Source organism: Protopterus annectens, chromosome 12.part0 (genome assembly GCF_019279795.1).
Source record: "Protopterus annectens isolate FY-2018-M chromosome 12.part0, PAN1.0, whole genome shotgun sequence".
Classification (NCBI taxonomy): domain Eukaryota; kingdom Metazoa; phylum Chordata; order Ceratodontiformes; family Protopteridae; genus Protopterus; species Protopterus annectens.
The window spans coordinates 138075900-138096506 of NC_056746.1; the positions used below are offsets into that span (position 1 = coordinate 138075900).

Genomic DNA, 20607 nt, shown 5'->3' on the forward strand with positions numbered 1-20607 from the left:
CAGAATTGATATGATTCAGTTAAAAAAGGAAAGTCCTAGCAATGAAAGAGTAGCAGGCCCTTTCACTGTGGAGCTACAAGGAGCTTGCACTTTCAAACCCAAAATGCGGAACATTGCTCATAAAAAAAACATACCCTTAACTGTATCAAAACTATCTGCTTATAGTTTCCATATGAGAGACTCCCTCCTTTAATGGCATTTCTGTTGCCTGTATGTGTACAATGGTGGCATGGAGTGTTCTTTACTCAGGTATTTTCCTCTAGCTGCCTTTCTGGATCTAGCGAGGCTTCTCAGCCTCATCTGGCTTTAGTGACCCATCTTTGACACTCGTCCAGCTTGTGTACAGACCTTGATTCTGGTCAATGATTTAATCCCTCCCCCATCTGCAAAAATTAAAACGCAACATAGGAAAACTTTCATTTTTAGTCCAGCTTCCGTGCCTCAATCACTGGTGAGAGACAACACTGCTCCTCAGATCATTATAACCTGATGTTCATAAACAGTTAGTTGGGATATCTTGCAAGCACCTTAATGTTTACTGACAAAAGCCTTGGGTTTAAGCTCTGTGTTTCTACATTATAGCCAAACAGTCCACTTATACTACACTGACTAGGTCAGAAAAAGGCCACAGCGTGGCTTGTTTCCAGCTATCGGGGTTAGGCTTTACTGGCCTGCCCATACCCATAAAGGCATAAAAAGTCATGGCTATTCAGAAGCCATGTAGCTAAAACATAGGTAGGCCCTTAAGGTGTCCTTTGCATATATCCCATTGGCCTTCACTAGAGGAGGTTTAAGGTATTACACAGTGAAACTCCTAGCTTGTCTTTCTTGTAGTTTTTACTGAACGGTTTGCCTGTTTGACTTTTTTACTCTGTCTGTTGCATATAGACTCATACACACACACGCGTGCGCACACACATCATTTTGCTGCTCAAGCCTTATTTCTGGAAAGCGCAATTGCTTGTATGCATAGGATTGCTTTGTATTAGCATGATGTAGAAGCATCTCATCTGTGTATTCTTTGAGGTTGCATCCTGAAGAAAAACACACACAGAAAAAGGGCAAGACAAATACTTTTAGGACTTATTCTTTCTACAAATTATAGTGACCTTGGAATGATAATAATTAAAGGGAATGTGTAATGTTTGTTCGTGAAGTCTGCAGATTCAAGTACATGCATTTTGAGTATTTGTGTACTCTGGCCCTTAGTTTTGAGAAATGTCTGCCAAGAACTTGTGATCCAAGCTGTCTAGTTTCAAATAGGCAGACTAGATCCTGTGTTTGTATGTACAGTAACAATGGTTAAGATAACATGTTAAAAACATTAATCTGGTCTGTTTGTCAACGTATTTATTACAGCTTTACCTGTCTCATTACAACACACCATGTTAATAAAACCAATAAAATTTAAAACCAAATATATACTGTAAATGCAAAACACAGTCAAACACACAAACCCAAAGTAAACCTCCCAAACCTCTTTCTTACTGTATCTCCAACCACAACTCCCAAATGCACAACCTACAAAAGCACTGAAAAAACACATCCATAACAGTACACAGCTATAAACTAATCTAAAAAAAAAAATAAAGCCAAGAACTACAGCCCTGTAACTAAACACCATTCACTTGCACAATAAAAAAATGCATGCTTTGCCTACAGAAGCTAAACATTAAAATCTCAAAACAACTATCCCTTCCTAAAACAAACATGAAGAAAGCAAAACAAAAAAATACGATGATTCTTCTTCTTTCAGCTTGTCCGCTCATGATTGGCAGTGGAGTTTTACGGTGTCGAGTTGCCAGCCCGGCACCCAACCTTCCACAGAAGGCACACACATGCACACATTCACACCTAGGGCCAATTTAGAGTGTCCAATCCACCTGCAGCATGTCTTTGGGATTTGGGAGGAAACCGGAGCACCCGGAGGAAACCCACACGACCATAGGGAGGACATGCAGACTCCACACAGAAGGCACCCCAGCCGGAGATCGAACCGGAGAACCTCTTGCTGTGAGGCTGCAATGCTAACCATTGCACCACCGTGGCAAAACAGAGTAATTGTCAGAGGAGAAAATAAAACTTCCAACAAAAGGAAAAGAAAATGGCATTATCTGCATATTAAATCTAAAAATTAAATATTAAACTCAGCCACAAAACTATGTTACATAACTAATCTACAAGTAATCTTAAATATTCCACAGGAAAAAAAACACAATAAAATAATAGAAAAATACAAATCATCTTAGAATTATAGTTAGAAAGCCTTCAATAAAACAACCTATTCACCAAAACGTTTAACTAATGTAAAGTGGATATTCACCAGCCAACATAATAAAGTGAATTGGAAACAGTCAAGAATTACAACTAAACAAACAAAATAAAAAGGATAAAATGAAATGTATATAAGTCTAGTTTTAAGACAAATGAAATATCTTGTAATGCAAGATTATGTAGCAGTTATTCAGTAAACCTAAAGTAGAAAGTATTTATTACACAATATACCCATCAAAAATACATATACATGTTTTTTTAAAGTAACAGTCTCACAGATCCTTGACAAAGGGTGTGATAATGCAATAAAAACAGGTACATGATGCACTGTGTAGATACACGTGTTGCATGTTTACAGCCCTGACAAATCATCATGAATTTACCTTGGTCATGGGCATGTAAAACAATCCTACCAAAAAATCTCCCAAACCCACACACTTCCAACACTTGCTAAAAATAAAGTGAAATTCGTACACTGAACAAGCAATGCATGTGTGCGCAAACAAAGAAAACCCTAAAACAGCACCAAAACTCAAATCTACAAATTAACACAAAAAAATAAAATAACCAAAAGCTAAACACACAGATTGCATCTCCCGCTTGCTTTAACATAAAGAAATGTATTTCACGCAGCACACAAACAAGAATACATACACAATACCAATAATGCCAACCTAACTCAACCCCCTGCCGTAAAATGTAATAAATAAAACAGAAGTGACAACAGCTGGCCAGTAAGGAAGTGGAGAAACTAGCACAATACAAAATTTTATATTAATGAAAAACATAACTAACAATTACAGTGCTTAATACAGCTCACAATCTCTCCAATTTATTTTGATGGAGTAATACCATAAAAAGGAAAGAAAAATTAGCTCAGATCTACAGTAGAAACCCACTCACTATAAACTACCTGAAGTCTTATTCAATTCTGTAGGCATCCTGCACATTACTGCAGCCCACTGAAATCAATGATTATGTAAATGAAAGCCTTAAACACTGAAACAAAATCTGGCTTGTGTAATAAATATCTTCTACTGTAAACTGCTCAACACTCCTTCCCTAAACCTACAGCACAAGATACATCACTTATTACACACCAGACCCTCTTCACTCCTTATCAGTCCAATCCCTTGCATGTACAAAAGGGCATGCTCACAAACAGGCGCACACCACAATGCATGTATTGTACACAGTTCTATGCAACATAAATATGCATTATACACAAGTAAACTCACTTTCCATTCATCTGCTGAACCCAATTCAGGTACATATTCATTCATATAATGCACACAGTCCGATTATCAGCTTAATCCAATTCACAGCTGAAGGGGAGCAAGGGCTTGCATCCCTGCACTGGATGGATTCATAGCATGTACACCTATGCAACAGCGCACCTTAACAGTACACGTTTGAAAATAGGGATTGCTGATGCAAAATTAAATCATAAATGGGAGTTGGCAGGTAACTATCCGTTCTGTTCAGATTTCCCTCATTTTAGCTACCACAAAGATATCAGGAAAAAGTTATGAAAGGAAGCAGACCATATTGTTTTTAATTTATTACTGTTTTTGTGTATCTGTGTATGTAGGAAAAGAAAACGATAGTGCAAGCAAGTCTGCACATCATTTCAGATTTTAGAGGCCTTCTAGAACATTCCTGCAGACAGCACATTCCCCTCCCACTCTACAGAAGACACACACAGATATGGCGAAATAAGAAGAAAGGCAGCCCCTCAGTCTTATGGCTTTGGGGGTAACAGAGGGTTGAAAAAAGGGAAGTAGTACTCTAGCAGTGATCCCTACATTTAAGCTTCTACTGTTATGGTGAGCTGGTCACACATACGTACTGAGCCCATCACAAGGATCACTGCTGCAGTAAAATATATCATGCAAGGGAAAAGTACTAAAGCAGCTCAGACTCCGATCACAGGTCAGTGGTGAAGAAGCCAGCCTGTCTTGCAAGACTGCAGATGCAAGATCTCCCATGCTACTAGAATAAGCAAAGTCATTATGCCAGGAGAAAACACCAAATGGAACCCCAAATCTCTGCTTGCCAGATACACTGGATGAGACTTCGCAAAAGAAGGTTGCAACACTGACTGCTACCCTAGGGGATTGATCCTTAACTTGCCCTTGCAAGATCTTCTATAGTGATTACAACAAAAAGCAATACATTTCTCCTAAAACTTAGTGTTTGTATGCACAGTAGTCTACATGAATTCTTCTGTTCTCTCTAGGCAATATGTTAGCAATCTGTGTACATCCATCACATGTAGAACAGTTACCCTTTATTTTGGGATTTCAGGAAAAAGACTTGCAGCTGGATGGTCTGTGTCAAGAAAAGGTTTGAGACCACCTTAGGCATGTAAGAGGGATTAGTCTTTGTAAGAACTCACCTGAGGGTTTGTACACACCAGGGACTGCATCTCAGGAATTCGCAGAGCAGATGTTACAGATACTGGAGAGTTTTCCATGGGAATGTAACAGCAGACAGCAACAGTAAAGTCAGATCAAGATGCAGCACAACTCTCCTGAGGTTTGCAGTGAGACAGACCACTGAAAGACTGCTACAGATGATGAAAAAGTTCACCTGGGTATTCCTACACTTGAAGAAAGCATATGACAAACTCCAAAGAAAGTTGACTTGAGATGTCCTGCAATTCTGGATGAATTACTGCAGGCTATGTCAAAGGACCCAATGACAAGTACTATCAGTGTTCAGACTCGCACAGGGCTACTGAATAATCCCAGTATTGGAATGGGAGGGAATACAGATCACTGAAATAATTTAATGTGAAACTAACTGCAGCTGTATTAGTTGCCAGTCTGGATCTTTATCAGAGACACAATTAGATGTCGCTATGAGTTAGGGGTTAAGTTTGATTGTATTGTCTTTTAACACTGCCATTCCCCAACTTGGCCTACATCAGGTTCTACTGCACAGCAGAGGGTACATTTTTTGTCGAAATATTGGAAATAAATATTTTAAGCCATTTCTCACCATTGCAATATATATATCCCCCCCACCCACCCACACACACACACACACACACACACACACACACACACACACACAAGGATGGACATTTATAGACACAATCATGTGGTAAGGAGAATTAGGCTGTGGTTTACATAGAACCTGCAGCTTGTTCAAAAGTAAACTAGAGACTTGATGGATCAAACAGCTATGTCTGTATAATCTATAATGAACTGATGACAATGCATGACACGATAAATTAAATTATATATTATACTCACAGACACACAGAGAGCTACTAGTACATATTTCAGATTGCTAATGTTTACCTCTGTTTTGACTGAAGATGAGAACAGCAGAAACATCACTCCTTTCATTGGTTCACCATCACTTCGTACCAACCCTGAGACATCATAGCCAGCTACCACCAAAGCATCAGAAGCGACAGAATTGGCGTTGACCAATCGCACTGATGTGGCTGCCTGTAATATACAAATACAGCTATCAGAATATCGAATCAAGGCTCTGACTTTTGTTAGGTTAACAGATAAGCTCTAAGGGGTGGCTGCAAAGAAACATACTTATAGTCAAAGGGACTCAGTAAAGTAACCACACATTATTACCATCAAACTTTCCCCAAAAACACAATCTGCTTACAGGTCCCCATTCTACACAAATAATGATGGGAGAAGCCAAATGATGAGAAATTAGGAAAGTAGTCAATGCACAAGTGAAAACATTTGTGTGTTACTTTACCTTAAAGAACCGCTACAAGCAGAAACATAAAAAAATACTTGACCTTGTCTTGATATGAATTCAACTCAATAAATCTACCAGTATCATAATAATAGCTATTAATTTTTACTCGGTTCTAACCACAAATTATCTGATTTTTTGAGAGGGCAGTAGTCTCCTTCCTACAATGCACAAGAACATGGCTCAGACAGACTTAACTTTTCTCATACAAAAGACAATTATCCTCTTGGAAAGACTAAGCTGCAACTTCCCTTAAGGGGACAAGGGCAGTGGTATGAGAAGCCAAATCAGGTTTCCAAAGAAATCAAGGTGGCAAAGAAGAACCGTGCTCTTTAAAGGTGAGAAGGCAGCCATCAAGCAAAAGGGAGAAATGCTATACAAATACAATAACCTCCACCCAAAGAGGAAAGAGTGACATCCAAGAAGTGCTGGAAGTCAGAAGTGGGCAAAAAATAGAGACACCAAAAATAAACTTGACTCTGAAGTGCTAATGAATCAAGATGTAGCTACCTTTTAGAGACAGTGAAGTATTTTTAGAAATATTGTAAATATAAGTTACAATTTGTGTTGGATATCTTGTTGCTTCAGAAACATTAAGTTTTCTGATTTACAAATTTTGATTCAAATACGTTTCAAGAACATATAATTGCATTTCTGTGAATCAATTTAACTGATTAAACTTGAGCATCAGTTTGACATGTTAAGAAAGGATCATTCTGTATTCTACTCTGCAGGTTGGTGGAGCCCTACTGTGCTACACTCCTTGTAAAAAACAGTACACCCGGTGATGTCATTATGTGTTCCACTAACAGATTACATGTAGCGCCTCTGTCTACATCTCATCTTAAAAAGTGATTCCTCTTTTCTGTGGCTGCCTTTAAGTATGTGATTTCTACGTATTTCTCTCTTCTCCATGGGCCTCCGCTGAAAATGGGCCTGTCCTGGCCCAGTCAGACTTTTCCAGTACACAAATGGTAATAAATAAATTTCCTCCTGCATGCTTTGTATCAAATCCCAGCCAAGACAAAAGTCCCTTCCAGGCAAACTGGAATTGACACTGTGGTATTGGCTGATCCACTACAAGTTTCTTTTTCAGTTCTACAATAACGCCCTCTCTTTAAAACCGCAAACAGTAAAGTACACCCTCTGCGATACGGTACCTTTTATTACAACTCCTTCCCTCTCCTCGCCCCTCTCCCACAGCTAACAGTCCTCACATCCTACCCCCACCCCACCAAAAAAATAAACTATCAGGATCATTATGTAAAAGTTTCGCAACTGTGTTTTTCAAATGATTTAAATATTCTTAGAAAAACTACAAATATATTTTGCCCTTTATTTTTGATCTCCATAAACATTCTGATGTAAATGCGGAATTATCTGATACTGATTTGATGTATGCCCCACCCCCTTGTTTTACTTTGTTACTTCATGTTGAGTTTTCTTTCCCCACGTCCTCCACAGAAAATATGTGCTAACCAGATGGGGTTTCCTGGTAAATGGAGGGGGAGGGGGTGCGAGGAGTAATACAAGTACAAAATGGCCACATCTCTTATGAAAAAGTAGGTGGTTTCCATTCATGTACATTCCTGATTAATTTCTTCATTGGGGAAGACCTTATACTAATACGAGGCATATAATCTCTGCAGCAAAAAATACAGTTTACTGGTAAATAGTTGCACAGGAACTATGTCAGAACAACGAAAACTGTAAACTCTCAAATGCTCACATTAGCGAATAGTTAGAAACTCGAAACTGGTATTGTGGGGGGCTGTGCCCCCCCCCCCCACTAAATATATATTCCTACTCCGAGATCGCACTACAGTGAGGAAAGGGCAAATATTCCAATCTTCACTGTACGGCGATCCCAAAATACCAATTTTGAGTTTCTGATTATTCGCTCATGTGTGCGTCCGAGAGTCTGCTTTTTCGTCAATCTGAAGTAGACCCATTGCACACCTTCTTGAAATGCCTTAAATAAGTTTTGAAGAAAATGAGCATTATCTGAAAATAATAATCTAAGATTCCAAGCTGCAAGATGAAGACTCAATGGGAAGGGGTACAGCATCCAACTCAGCATCTTCCCCACTGGAAAGAGAATGTTTCTCTTGTAGGATTACAGCAGGAGGCAGGTCATATAGCTGTGTTGAACAAAGGGTAGACCAGCCCCCAAAAAATAATCCTACATTCTAATGAAAGGAATTGCAGAAAGTGCAAACAGTAGTATTTTCTCTCAATTTTCAAGATAATGTGCACTTGTCTAAGCCCTGGAAGCTGTTTACTGACAAGGGAGCAAAACCTCTCAAATGCTCAACAGGAGGAGGAGGAACTCCTCTATACAATGTTAATAACAAGGCAGTTTTGTACAACATGACTTAGTTGTTTCACTATGATGACCAACTCCTGGGAAAGGTGATCCACCAATGACAGGAATCTGAATGAAAAAGCTAAGCAGATAACCTCCACACAACTTCACGCCAATTCTAGACAAATAATATGAATACAATCTGTCTGGTCCTTTTGCACACCACTAAACCATAATGATGTCATGAACATCATCTTAAGTTTGACCAGTCTGAATGCTGTAATGCCAAATTGTACTCTTTAGGACCTCTTCAAATTTATGTGCAAATATCACCTACAACTGTGTGTAGGGGGGGATCAATTGCAGCAAAATGATTAAAGAAAGGACATCCCAGCCAAACTTGTATCTGATGAATCACTAAAAGTACATAGGAAGAGGAGCAGCATCTACTGAAACCAACCAGAGCAGCCGTTTAACTAAGACCCAGATCAATATGGCCACTACATCTAAGGGATCCTTTGAAAGGCCTCATAAAAGCTTGTTCTTTAAAACCCACCAAAATGTCTAAGAGAAGTGGAGAACAGAGTCTAATAGTGTGGCAGCCCTATACCATAACTGAATAGCAGGACTAAACAGACAAAATGAAAACCTTTCTGACTGAAAAAGATGAAATGTCATATGTTTCCAGGACACCCTGTTGCTGAAAGGCAACCCTTCCCTCCTCAGACAGTCAAATCCATTATCCCCAAATAATGTTGCTCAAAAGGAGTATTACTACAGAAGGTTAATGTCTCCTATCATGAACCTTTCCAGCAATGGAAACTAACATCTCACCTTTAGTTCTGCCTTTATATCCTAAATCATAAATCAAGAAGTTAACCAATTCAAAGACCTAGGGAGGTTCCTATTCTTAACTATAAGAATGACAATATCAGCTAGCCTTTAAAGGGCACCTGCACCGTAAACACATTTCCCACTCCCAGAGTGTATTTTCCTCCAAACAAAATGATCTCTACACTGACAAAAGTAAAAAGCATTACTTGGTTGTTTTTCATCTTATAGCATTTTTTATGCAATTCATTACACCCTAAACACAGCATTTCCTACCATCCAAGTGGGTTTGCCTCCCTACACTAATACGCATAACCAGGCTGCTTTCTCACCTTCTGTGGCTTTTCTATCCTACTGATCTTTAATTCAAGATTCTGTCTCCCAGCCTCTTGCATAATGTTAACTTTCAGATACTATAACTTTTTGCCTAAGAAAACTTGACGGAGACACCACTTAGCAAAGTACTTGCAGTCCTTTGCTCTTGCCCTCCTACTAGGCTAATGAACCTATCTAGGCCTTGGGGGATTCACACTGTAATTGTTAACTGTTATTAACAGCCTCTCTCGCCCTCTCCCTCCCCCCTCCTTTCCTCGCTCTCTCCTCTCTCTCTCCTTCCAAGGCTAAACACCTGTTGAATTAACAGATTTTCTTTCTCTGTGTTTCCTAACTGAAGAAACATGACACAAAGAAACAAAAAAACATTAAGTACTGTTTTGCAGACGAAGAAATGGTTTATTATAAAGAATTTAAAACACAGAAAAGGGAACAAAACCAGAGAGTGTCAATGGAACAACAGCTTAAACCATTCTGCACCAAAGATTCTCAGAGTAAGAAGTAACTGCAAGTATTGCAACTCCTCTAAATAAATGATCTTGCACGAGAAAGTATATTATGACAGTCGCAATGCATTCAACCTCATCAGGTCATTCTTGGTTAAAACAAAAATAAAAATTAGTACTATTCAATGCAAGTTAATTATTAGTTAAAATGCAAACAAATGTTTTTCAATCACATTAGTTAGTTCTTAATTAAGCATTATTCACCAGAACCAGTTCAGCTCAAAATCGCGAAAGCAAGAAAAGACATCAGTGACAGTACATATTTATAAACATTAGCCTACTCTAAGATATGAATTATCCTCATCAAAAATAGGTACCATGTAATGAATGAAGCATTCAGAATGGGAAGGAACATAACATTTCTTCACGTCTTAACTTTCTTGAGTTTAACTGCTTTAACTACATTGTTTAGTTTAATTTACTAACATTAATGCTACAAATAACCAGCAAACGATGCCAGGGTAATCCTATGGGCTAGGCTTGTAAAGGCTCCAGGGCCAATAGCCTAGTACACACCTATGAACCTATGCATGGGAAAATTTGACTTTGGATTCATGTCATGTCATCAAATCTCAATCCAATGAACATCACAGCAAAGAAACAAAACTACTGAAACTGTTTCAGCAAAAGGAACAATACAGTTTCAATCAAAAATAAGGGGAAAAATATTTTTTACCCTCTGCATTCCCCATACTCCTCCTACTTAAATATACTAACTCACTAACTCCAGCTGCAAAAACTAAAGGAAAAGGGCAAACATTTACATTAAAACTCCATCACACTACAGTGGTTCAGTGGCACAGATAGATAAAGCTTAGTGTAAAACCAAGGTGACACATGTTCATCTAGCTGCATAGGCCCTGGAGGGGCCATCCAGGGGGTGGGCAGTGTGCAGCCATGTCAGCTAGCTACGATATAGCAATGCTAGGAGCCCAGCAAACACTGTGCTGCTTAAGTGGATATACCTATTGATGCACTGCCATACAGTACTCACAGGGTTACTGACAGGAAGGAGGGGGTTCGGACACAGCAACCACAGCAAGGATAATACTATGCCAGTAAGCTCCACTGCCTCACTGTTCTCAGATGTAAGCCAGGGCTCAGCCCAAGGAAGGCTAAGGTGGGTCCGGTAAACACTACAAATGAGGAGAGGCGCTTTTATGAGCAGATAGTCAACTATGGGGGGAGGGGACTCCATCACACTATCTTGATACCTTGTTACTATGATGAAGTTGAAAATACTACTAAAAAACAATTTCATAAATCACAGCAAAATCAGAACACAAGAAGCACACGTATTCCAGTGTAACAAACTCAATGACAATTTCCATCCAAAACATGACAATTAATGCTTCCATTAAAACTGTCCTTCAACTAAAACTGCAAAGAAAAAAAAAACATTTCAATAAAAGTATCACAAAACCACATGCTCCACTTTGCACTAACAATCACTAAATTTAAGCTATTATTCCAAAAAGGTCCACTTCCTGTTCAAATCGAATCAAATTTACATTTTGTATATTCCACAGCAAAATAAACCCTGATAAGGGATTATTTTTTTCTGTCTTGCAAAAGCCAGAAAAAAATGTGAATCTAGGTACGATTTATGCATTTTTCAGTTTCTCACGTTACTAACAACCACAGGCAACTAAGCAACACTGAATACTACAGAAAATCCATAAGACACCAACCTGTTCCATGGTCCATGCTGGGTGAGATGCAAATATTTCATATTCACCAGGAAGCACTTTAGAAAATGAATACCTAGAAAGAAATAATTCAGAAGCTTTAAGTTAAACTAGAATTTTACTGTAGTGTTAACATAAAGGAGATAACCCCAGCATACTTAACTAAAACTCCAAAGAATTTAAACTCCAAAGTGGAATTTAAAGTGCAAACAGAAAGTCAGGGTACAGATAAACATTCATATGAACTCTGGGAGTTCTTTTTGACACCTGTTCCTTCTTTTTTGGATCTCTGTAAGGCTTTTGATATGGTTAACCACCATCTACTCATCGACACCCTGACAACAATGTCTCTAGGCATTCACTCTCTTCAATGGTTCCAATCCTTTCTGCACAATAGACAACAAGCCGTCCTATGCCAGAACAAACTATCCAACCTCCTACCCAACACCCTAGGTGTCCCCCAGGGGTCTATTCTGGGACCACTACTACTCATCCACACCCTGACAACAATGTCTTTAGACAATCACTCTCTCTAATGGTTCCACTCCTATCTGTACAATAGACAACAAGCTGTCCTATGGCAGAACAAACTATCCAACCTCCTACCCAAAACCCAAGGTGTCCCCCAGAGGTCTATTCTGGGACCACTACTGTTTTCCATTTTTATTAATGACCTCCACACTGTCATCCCAAATGCTAACTGCATTCAATATGCAAATGACTCTACGTTGATCTGCACTGGCACCTCCCATACAAAGATGCAGACAATTACTCAAGAGTACTTTTAACTTAGTTGAAAATTGTCCTGCCTACTGCTGTCTGATTCTAAATCCTAACAAAACAAAGGTCCTACTTTTCTCCCTCACCCAAAGATCCCCAACGTTCTCTCTCTCCATTAAGTCTAATAATGGTACCATAATCTCTCCAGATGCCCACAAGAAACTCCTTGGGGTTACTGTAGACACAATCTCAAATTTGATGTGCACATTAACAAAACTATCAAAACCATTAATAAAAAACTGGCTCACTACATAGGATAAAGCCATTCCTAACCCCACCTGCTAGGACTGCCATTGCCCGCTCCCATCTGCTCTCTTACCCTCTTCTATGATTCCCCTTTACTTGCCAACTTAAATAAAACTGAACCTAGCAGACTCTCTAGCTGCTATAATAACATAGCTAGATTTGCCACTGGCCTGCCCTATAGAACACATCACTGCATAAACCTAAAAAATCTCGGATGGCTAGAGCTACCCATGCAGATTCAGTATAACCAACTTATTGTGGCTCACAAAGTACTTAACCAACCTGAAAATACACCTGCTTTGAAAAACATCATCTATCCTCAATCCAACTTCAGACCACTTCGTTCATCTAACAGACTGGTAGTACAAACTTTCAAATCCAACAATTCAGCCAGAGACTCCCTGTTCACCAACTCTGTTGGCAAAACTTGGAACTCACTACCTGCTAACATTACCCTAAACACTGCCCTATCTCAATTTAAGAAAACTCTCAAGCAGTATTTCATGTCTCAATGGCTATATCCTTGCTCCAAGCTTGACTAAATATTTAGTCTTACTAGTGTACCAGTACTGTTTTGTAAATTGAACTCAACTGTGTTGTAATTGTTAAGCCAGATTAGAAGTTTGTGAGATTGTATAACTTATACTCCTCAACAGAGTCTGTAAATTGTGTTTAATTTCTACTATGTTAAGTTTGCTTGTGTAACTTCCTTTGGAGCTTTTCTCCCCGGGCCTCCGCTGTAAATGGACGTGTATCTAGTCGGACTATTCCAGTCAACAAATGTAAAATAAATAAAAATTATTAGAAGATAAAGACACGCAAAAGAAATACCAGCCTGACCAGACTTGGGAATATATTCAATTCAAATGCAGTTGGCTTGGATTTTGATTTCCATTTTCTAGTCACTGTTTTTTTTTGGCAGCCCACAGAATTAAACTTAATAAGGCCTTACTGCATTGTATGCAATTCAGGTCCTGTTTCCCTGCTCAAAAGAATCAGTTCCTTACTTACACTCCTTTACTCCCCCAATAGTTCTAACACAGTTTTCGAATTCTTAAAATCTGCCAACTCATTTACACTCCCAAAAAACCTGTTCCATGTTTCTTCTTTCTTCTCCATCAAACCTCCAATATTTGCTATCTAACTGAGGAAAAATTCTTTGAAGTCTGCTTGGAGTATACACAACCTATGCAAACACTACCAAGTAAAAATCATAAACCTTCTGGACTTTGTTGTGTACCTGCAACTCCTACTGTTCCCAGTCCTTATCAAATAATTTTCTAAATTTTTTTAAACAAAAGCTTTTGTTCTAGATTCTATTAAAAAACTGTACCAGAGCAGGTTTTTCCCTTAGGACTTCCCTATCCCTTTCTCTTTGCCTATCAATCAGTGATAGGGAAGGCAGTCTCTAACCTGCAATCCAAACTTCTTCGACTTCATTACATTCTTTCACCGTTCCCTCTCTAATTATTACCTTGGCTCTTTTGCCGGTTTCCTACAGTAAATTTCAGTCCCCTTGTCTGTTTTCTGTACCCCTTATTTGCAGTCATTCCTATTGGCAAAACTTCCTTTCTCCATTCCCATGTTGGTTTAGTTCTCAGAATACTTTCTATAACTTTACGAGGATAATGTTCAATATGGTTATTATTTTCCTTAAAGATCTGCACCCAAAATCCCATCTTCTCCTTATTTCTTGAACTCTCCCCCTGCTTCACCACCATCGCTTTCCACTTTGAATTATACACTTCTGTTTGTGTTATGTATATGAACCTTAACTGTGTAGCTCTAAAGCAGAGTTCCTCTCTATCCCTTTTTAAGCATAACTTGGACCAATGGATGGGTATTCACCCCTGCACTGGCTCCTATGTCTCTGATGGACAGAGGCAGTCAGTAAATCACCACCAATGTAAATCAAATTTGTGGGTCATATATGGGCTGCATGACTAAGGGTCCTAGTGGTCATTAGCCAGGTATATACCTATGAACCTACGACTGCAACGGCCATTCTACTCCATGAGGGTAGACCATCTACTGACCCAGAGAACTACAGACCATCAGTTTAACAAGCCTAATATGCAGAGCCATGGAACGAATTATGGAAATGATAAACAAGGGCAATAGACTAGTGCAAGCCTACAGACACTGGATCCATCCCAATTTATCTTTAAGGAGAAGATTATGCCTACTTAACCTGGAAAACTTGTTTGAGAGAGTCACCAAGGCAATGAATGAGGCTAAAACAGTGCATAATGCGTATCCTGACCTAGATAAGACATTCAATACAATGTCTCATTCAGGCATTCCTGAAAAGTTATCTGTGCTAAGCATAAATTTCCTAGAAAACTTTCTGGACTGCCATCTAGCTCACAGACATGACCCAAGAAGTCAGGATTGGTAAGACCAGTCACCAGTGGAGTACCCCAAGGCTCTACACTGAGCCCAGTCCAGTTTGGCATCTACTTTTTGGAAACAAAGGCTAAAGTTCAAAGCCTAGCTTGCAGATTACTGTAAACTGGTAGTTATTATAGATTTCCCCCCAAGACACCAATATCTTGCAAGAGGAATTAACACAGACAAATGACTGGTGCCAAGGCCATGGCTTAAAATACAATGCAAAAAATGCATTAGAATTCCCTTCGGGAAACTGTCAACCTAAGTTTATCACTCCTCCAATAAAACACCCCTAAGAGTCAACACAGTGGTAAGAGATCTGTGAAAATATATAGGCAACAATCTGGTCTTTGACCAACATGCAGCTAAGATAGTAAGAAAATTATTCTATGTCACCCAACTTGTATACAAGTGTATGGCATCCAGGTCCAAAGAAGTTACAGTACCACTCTACTGTGCCCTTATCAGACCTATCATTGAATTTAGTGTTCCCTCTGGCATGCATTTAACCAACACTTGCAACAGCTGGAATGCTGACAAAGGGTTCACACCAGCAGAATTCAGGGTATGAATACCCTTGTCCTACACCGACTGCTTAAAGGTTCTGTCTTTGTATTCAGTGTGGACAAAACCAAAAATAATGGGGGACCAAAGCTCCACAAACAGGGCCAAGTTTTAAATACTGATCTTATAAACTTAGAGAGCTGCTAAAATGAAAGGCCTTGTGTCACCATGCATTTTTCTGAAGGATATGAAGTCTGAAACTCAAATGCCTGTCAGTATTTAGTGAATTCAGTCTTCATTCATCTGCCACAAGACCAAAAATAAGAGACAAAAATCTGGACAGTTGAGAGGTATAGTGGATAGCACAGATTGTAAAGGCAAACAACTTATAATGTGATCCAGATACACAAAACCTTAAGAAATTCCTGAAATCTGAATGAATGTAAGTGTGATATGCACCCTTTTAAATTTATAGCTACAAAAAAGAAAAAAAAAACTCAAAGGAGAAAGAAAGGGCACAACGGGTTGCAGACTGAAAGCATTTTGAACTTGGGTGCTATCACAAAATGAAAGCTCCAAACTGCTCTCCACGCATTTTCTTTCTTTAGCACTAAAAACATTGAATAAAATCCTCTTCTTAACTGGGAAGAAGAAATTGCTTCTATTCCCCTCAGACAGCAAGTGTTGTAGGATAAAAAAAAAACTGATCTGGTCTGGTGAATGAGGAGAAATTCTCTGGAAAGGAGGAATGTCCTCCTACTACCATCTGTATCCCAGCAGGATCAGTTTTAGAACCCTTTTGTATGAATCAATCTGTTGTCAGAGAGAGACTTTTTGGAAGAGGTAAGGGACTGCCAGGATGGGTGGGGGAACTAGGTCTCCGATAACCACTCTGCTTTATTTGTCCTTTGTTCTGGGTGGGGTCACAGCTTTTTTTTTTTTTTTTTTTTTAGAACCGCCCTGTCATTGCTTTTTAAACATCTGCTTACGAACGTTCTGCGGAGACTGTTTATTTTGTTTCTTGCAAAATCTGGTCAAGGGAACAGGAAATACACTGGAAAATCAGAGAATGAAAGCTGAAAATTCGAGAGATTCTCTGAATCAGCTTACCTCTCAATTACACTTCTATCCAAAGGAGAATTCAAAATCTCACTTTTCATATCTTCTGACAGCTTCTGAGAACGCGGCCAGGCAAGCCTCATCAGCATAGCAACAATGACAACAGCCCTGGAAGCAGTAGCTAGACAGCCACAAACATACTTGAAACAATTAGTAGTGACTGGTAACCATTTGAAATGTCAGAACTTGCTAGAGCAAGTCCCGAAATATGGAGACTGAAAGGCTGAAAGAATGGACTTACCAAGATGCCATTTCTCGGAATACTGACTTTTCTCTGAGGTATGGCGATCTCGGAGTTGGTATATACAAGTACGGGGGGAGGGGTTCAGGTGGGCTTGCCCCACCTTCAAAAAGTTTTAAGGAGAAAAGTGATTTTAGTGCTTCACTCTTCTCCTGTGTTTTTGTTCTTTTTTTTTTGGCTTGTTGGCACTTGGCATTTCCAGTACCGAAATTTCAATAGACAGTCATAGTGACATGAGAAATTGAAATTGAAGTTGAAACCTTACTTATACTTTCATAATTAGAACAAACATACAAGCCTGGTAATTCAAAATTCTAAAACAAAATCAGAGTAGCAGAAGTATAGATTTCTTCCAAAATTATCAACAGATTTAACCATCCTTGTCAGGAGGAGAAGGGTTAGAATTCAAGTCCGTGTCAGCAGGGTTAGAATTCAAGTCCGTGTCAGCAGCTGGATTAACTAAAGGTATAGCTGCTGGGCCAGGTCTGGAATTAATGTATTAAAACTTGAAACTGAGGAGTTTTGTGCATTCCATCTGCTTTTAGGTGCAGTAAGATGGCTGTCAGGGAAACTACAGGTGGTGACAAATGCATCCTCCAGTGCTGATATCACTGGGGGGATGGATGAAGGTTCTAGGAATACCAGTTGTAACAACTCCTAGTATTTTTTGAGGGACTAGGAAATCTCAGTATTCCCCCACTGAAAACACTGTCATATTCCAGAAACCATTTAAAAGAAAGTGAATCCCTCACAGGGAGATTCAGATGTCATATTCTTCTCAGAATCTGAATCAGAAATCTGAGCAGAAAAAATATTTAAAGTCTTGAACCTCTCCAGGGAAACAGGAATCTTTTTCTTTTGCCATCACACTACAAGAAGGGTCAGTATCCTGTATAGGACCCTGAGCCAAGTCCTATAAATTAGTCCAGTCTACAGAAACTGACACAGGAGAAGTTGAATGTTTAGTTTTCTGTTTCTTTTTGATAGAAAAGGTGGGCCAAGCAGACCCATTACTGCCAGCAACAGCTTCCTCAGGGATAAGGACAACATTCTGGCTCAGCAGGGGCAACTCCCTGCCCCTTCTCCCAAGACCTACAGGTCTCTCCCATGCCCACTGAGGGGATCCCAACAGGTGCAGAGGATGTGACTAACCCCAGTCCATAGTGGCTTTATGGACCACACCAATGGGATATGGGAGAAAAAAATGAGTGGTTTGAGGAACCAGCTTCGGTCACAGCAGAGTCGCCCACCTGGGGCTAAGGCAAACTATTAGCCTGCTAAGGTGGTAAAGGCTACCTAGTTAACTTTTTACTTTTGTGGCTAGAAGACTTCCATGGTCAAGCAGAAGATGGTGCTTTTTCCTGAGGAAATTAAGCAGCACTAGTCAATAAAAATCAGACAGTAACTAAAAAGCAACTTTCTTGGTAAAAACAGTAAAAAAAATACTTCAATACATTTTCTCACCTCTAACACATACAATAAATACAGTTTCTCCATAGAAGAGGAAGTGTTAAAAACTTTTAAACAACTTTCAAACTGTCAAGTAAAGATGTGTGCTCCCGTTTAAAAGTACAAAGGTTGCAAGACTGTCAATAAAAAATAACATTTCTCTAGTTCAAAAATACTTTCTTAAACAGGAAAGTAACTTCAAACAAGTAAAAAGTAAACCTATTTTTTCCCTCAAAAGCAAATTTATCTGCCAAGCAATAGAACAATGTTCAATCATCATCGATCCTTGAAAGACCACACAAAAGCACTCTTCAGCAACAGGAAAGCTCTGAAGGGCTTGGCACCCAAAAACTGTCAGTCATCTCAGGTGAAGCAATCTAATGGTTTGGGAGCCTGGAAGGTGCCCAAAAGCTTTGGAAGTTGGTTGACTGTTATACCCTTTGCAGGATACAGCCCATATGGCTTGGGTACTGCAGCAGTGATCAGCATAATGAACATCTGCAGCTTTGCCCTGTCAATCCATCCACTGGATAACTCTTTAGGAAACACACAATAGTAAAACACCTCTTCTTAATGCTATCCGGTCTGTCCAGTCATCTTGTTCCATATATTACATGCATAAACAGGGATGCCTTTGCAGTCAGACCTGAGTTCTCCTTCCATTCCATCATTATTTCTCCAATGACATCATCTTTCAAATTATATTCTTCTCCACCTGCAAATGTGCTAGACTCAAAGACAACTTTTTTAGCCTAATCGATTGTTTAATTCAGACTCTCAAAATGGGAGTGCTTTCCCATCCCTCAACTACTTCAGGATGGCAGGAAGACTGTTTAAATCTCAGCTTTCCATTACTGCACTCACAAACTATAACAGATTATTAAATGTGGCATCGTATTAATCATGCTCCACACAGCGTTATACTGCCTCCTGGCTGCCGGAGTTTCCATGGTATCTGTTCTTTCTACTAGCACATCAAAATTTTCAGCATCTATCCGAGTTTCTCGCATTTAATTTATGATTCTGGGAGTCAAAGACATTTTCTACTGATATCCCCATCACAGTGACTGCCAAGCTAGTCCACCCCGCCATCTTGTTTTTCATATGCTCCATTAAGTTTTCCACTTCCTCACCTTCTGTAACTTTGAACTGTCTTAAATTGCTTTCTTGCCTTGTCCTCCATTCCAATCAAACACGACTCAATATTTTTAATCTGCGTTTCTATCCCAACTGCCTTGTCTCAAATCTGACATATTTGTCTCTTAACAAGCAAAGTTAACTGTTGGTTATATAAAAACACTCCACTTCTACTATGACTGACCACAGTCATTCTTTTCACATGATCATCAAATAGTCCAGTCTGATTCCACAACTGTACTTGGAGCACTGTCAGACTATTTGTAACTTTAGCCATAATCCAAGAACTTGCTTGTTTCTCGAGATATAGATAAGAAATATCATGACTACTAATCTGTGAGTTTCGACCATCATCATCCTAATACTTCAATTCCATCACACAATCCATTCCTTCAATTATCGGCCGACGCACAATATCTTTGCACTAATTTAGACAAAAGACTGTGCTGAGTAAATAAACTTTTTTTTTAAACAATATTCAGTGGTTTTAATATTTATTGAAACTGTCTTAACTTGAAAAAGCAACATCATTATAAATATTAAAACCACTGAATATTGTTTTAAAAAAAGTTTATTAAATGTGGCATCGTATTAATCATCATGCCACGCGCTATACTGCCTCTGCTCTGCCGGAGTGAGTTTGTGGTATCTGTTTATATTTACAGCACAGTCTTTGTCTAAATTAAGATAGAGGTCGGTCGACACGGCCGATAATTTGAAGGAATGATTGTGGTGATGGAATTGGAAGTATTAGGATGATGTGATGGTCAAAACTCATAGTAGTTCTAATTCTTTATTTCATCTGAAAGTGCAAACAAGTTTGGATTATATTAAAGTTACAAATAGTCTGACCAAGCCCCAAGTAACAGTTATGAATCAGAACTGGAATGTGATTTGATGATCATGTGAAAAGTTGGACAAGAGGTAATCATGGAGTGTTTTTCATAAACCAAACAACACCTTTGCTTGTTAAGAGACAAATATAACGCCAACTCCTCCAGTCCCTCACCCAAACAGTCTTCCAATTGTTGAAAAATGGCTGATGAATAATCATCCTTTCTTAATCCC

General features: G+C 39.1%; 1 protein-coding gene across 2 annotated transcripts in view; it reads right to left on the reverse strand.

The window, feature by feature from the left end:
* The window catches only part of LOC122816397 (nodal modulator 1-like), an 877949-nt gene that overhangs the window by 708880 nt on the left and 148462 nt on the right, over nt 1–20607 (reverse strand). For both annotated transcript variants that reach the window (XM_044089153.1, XM_044089155.1), the window contains exons 6-7: nt 11676–11748; nt 5583–5735 (exon numbers count right to left, since the gene is read on the reverse strand). In XM_044089153.1, the coding sequence (XP_043945088.1) occupies nt 5583–5735; nt 11676–11748 (226 nt within the window). The remainder of the gene's footprint in view (nt 1–5582; nt 5736–11675; nt 11749–20607) is intronic.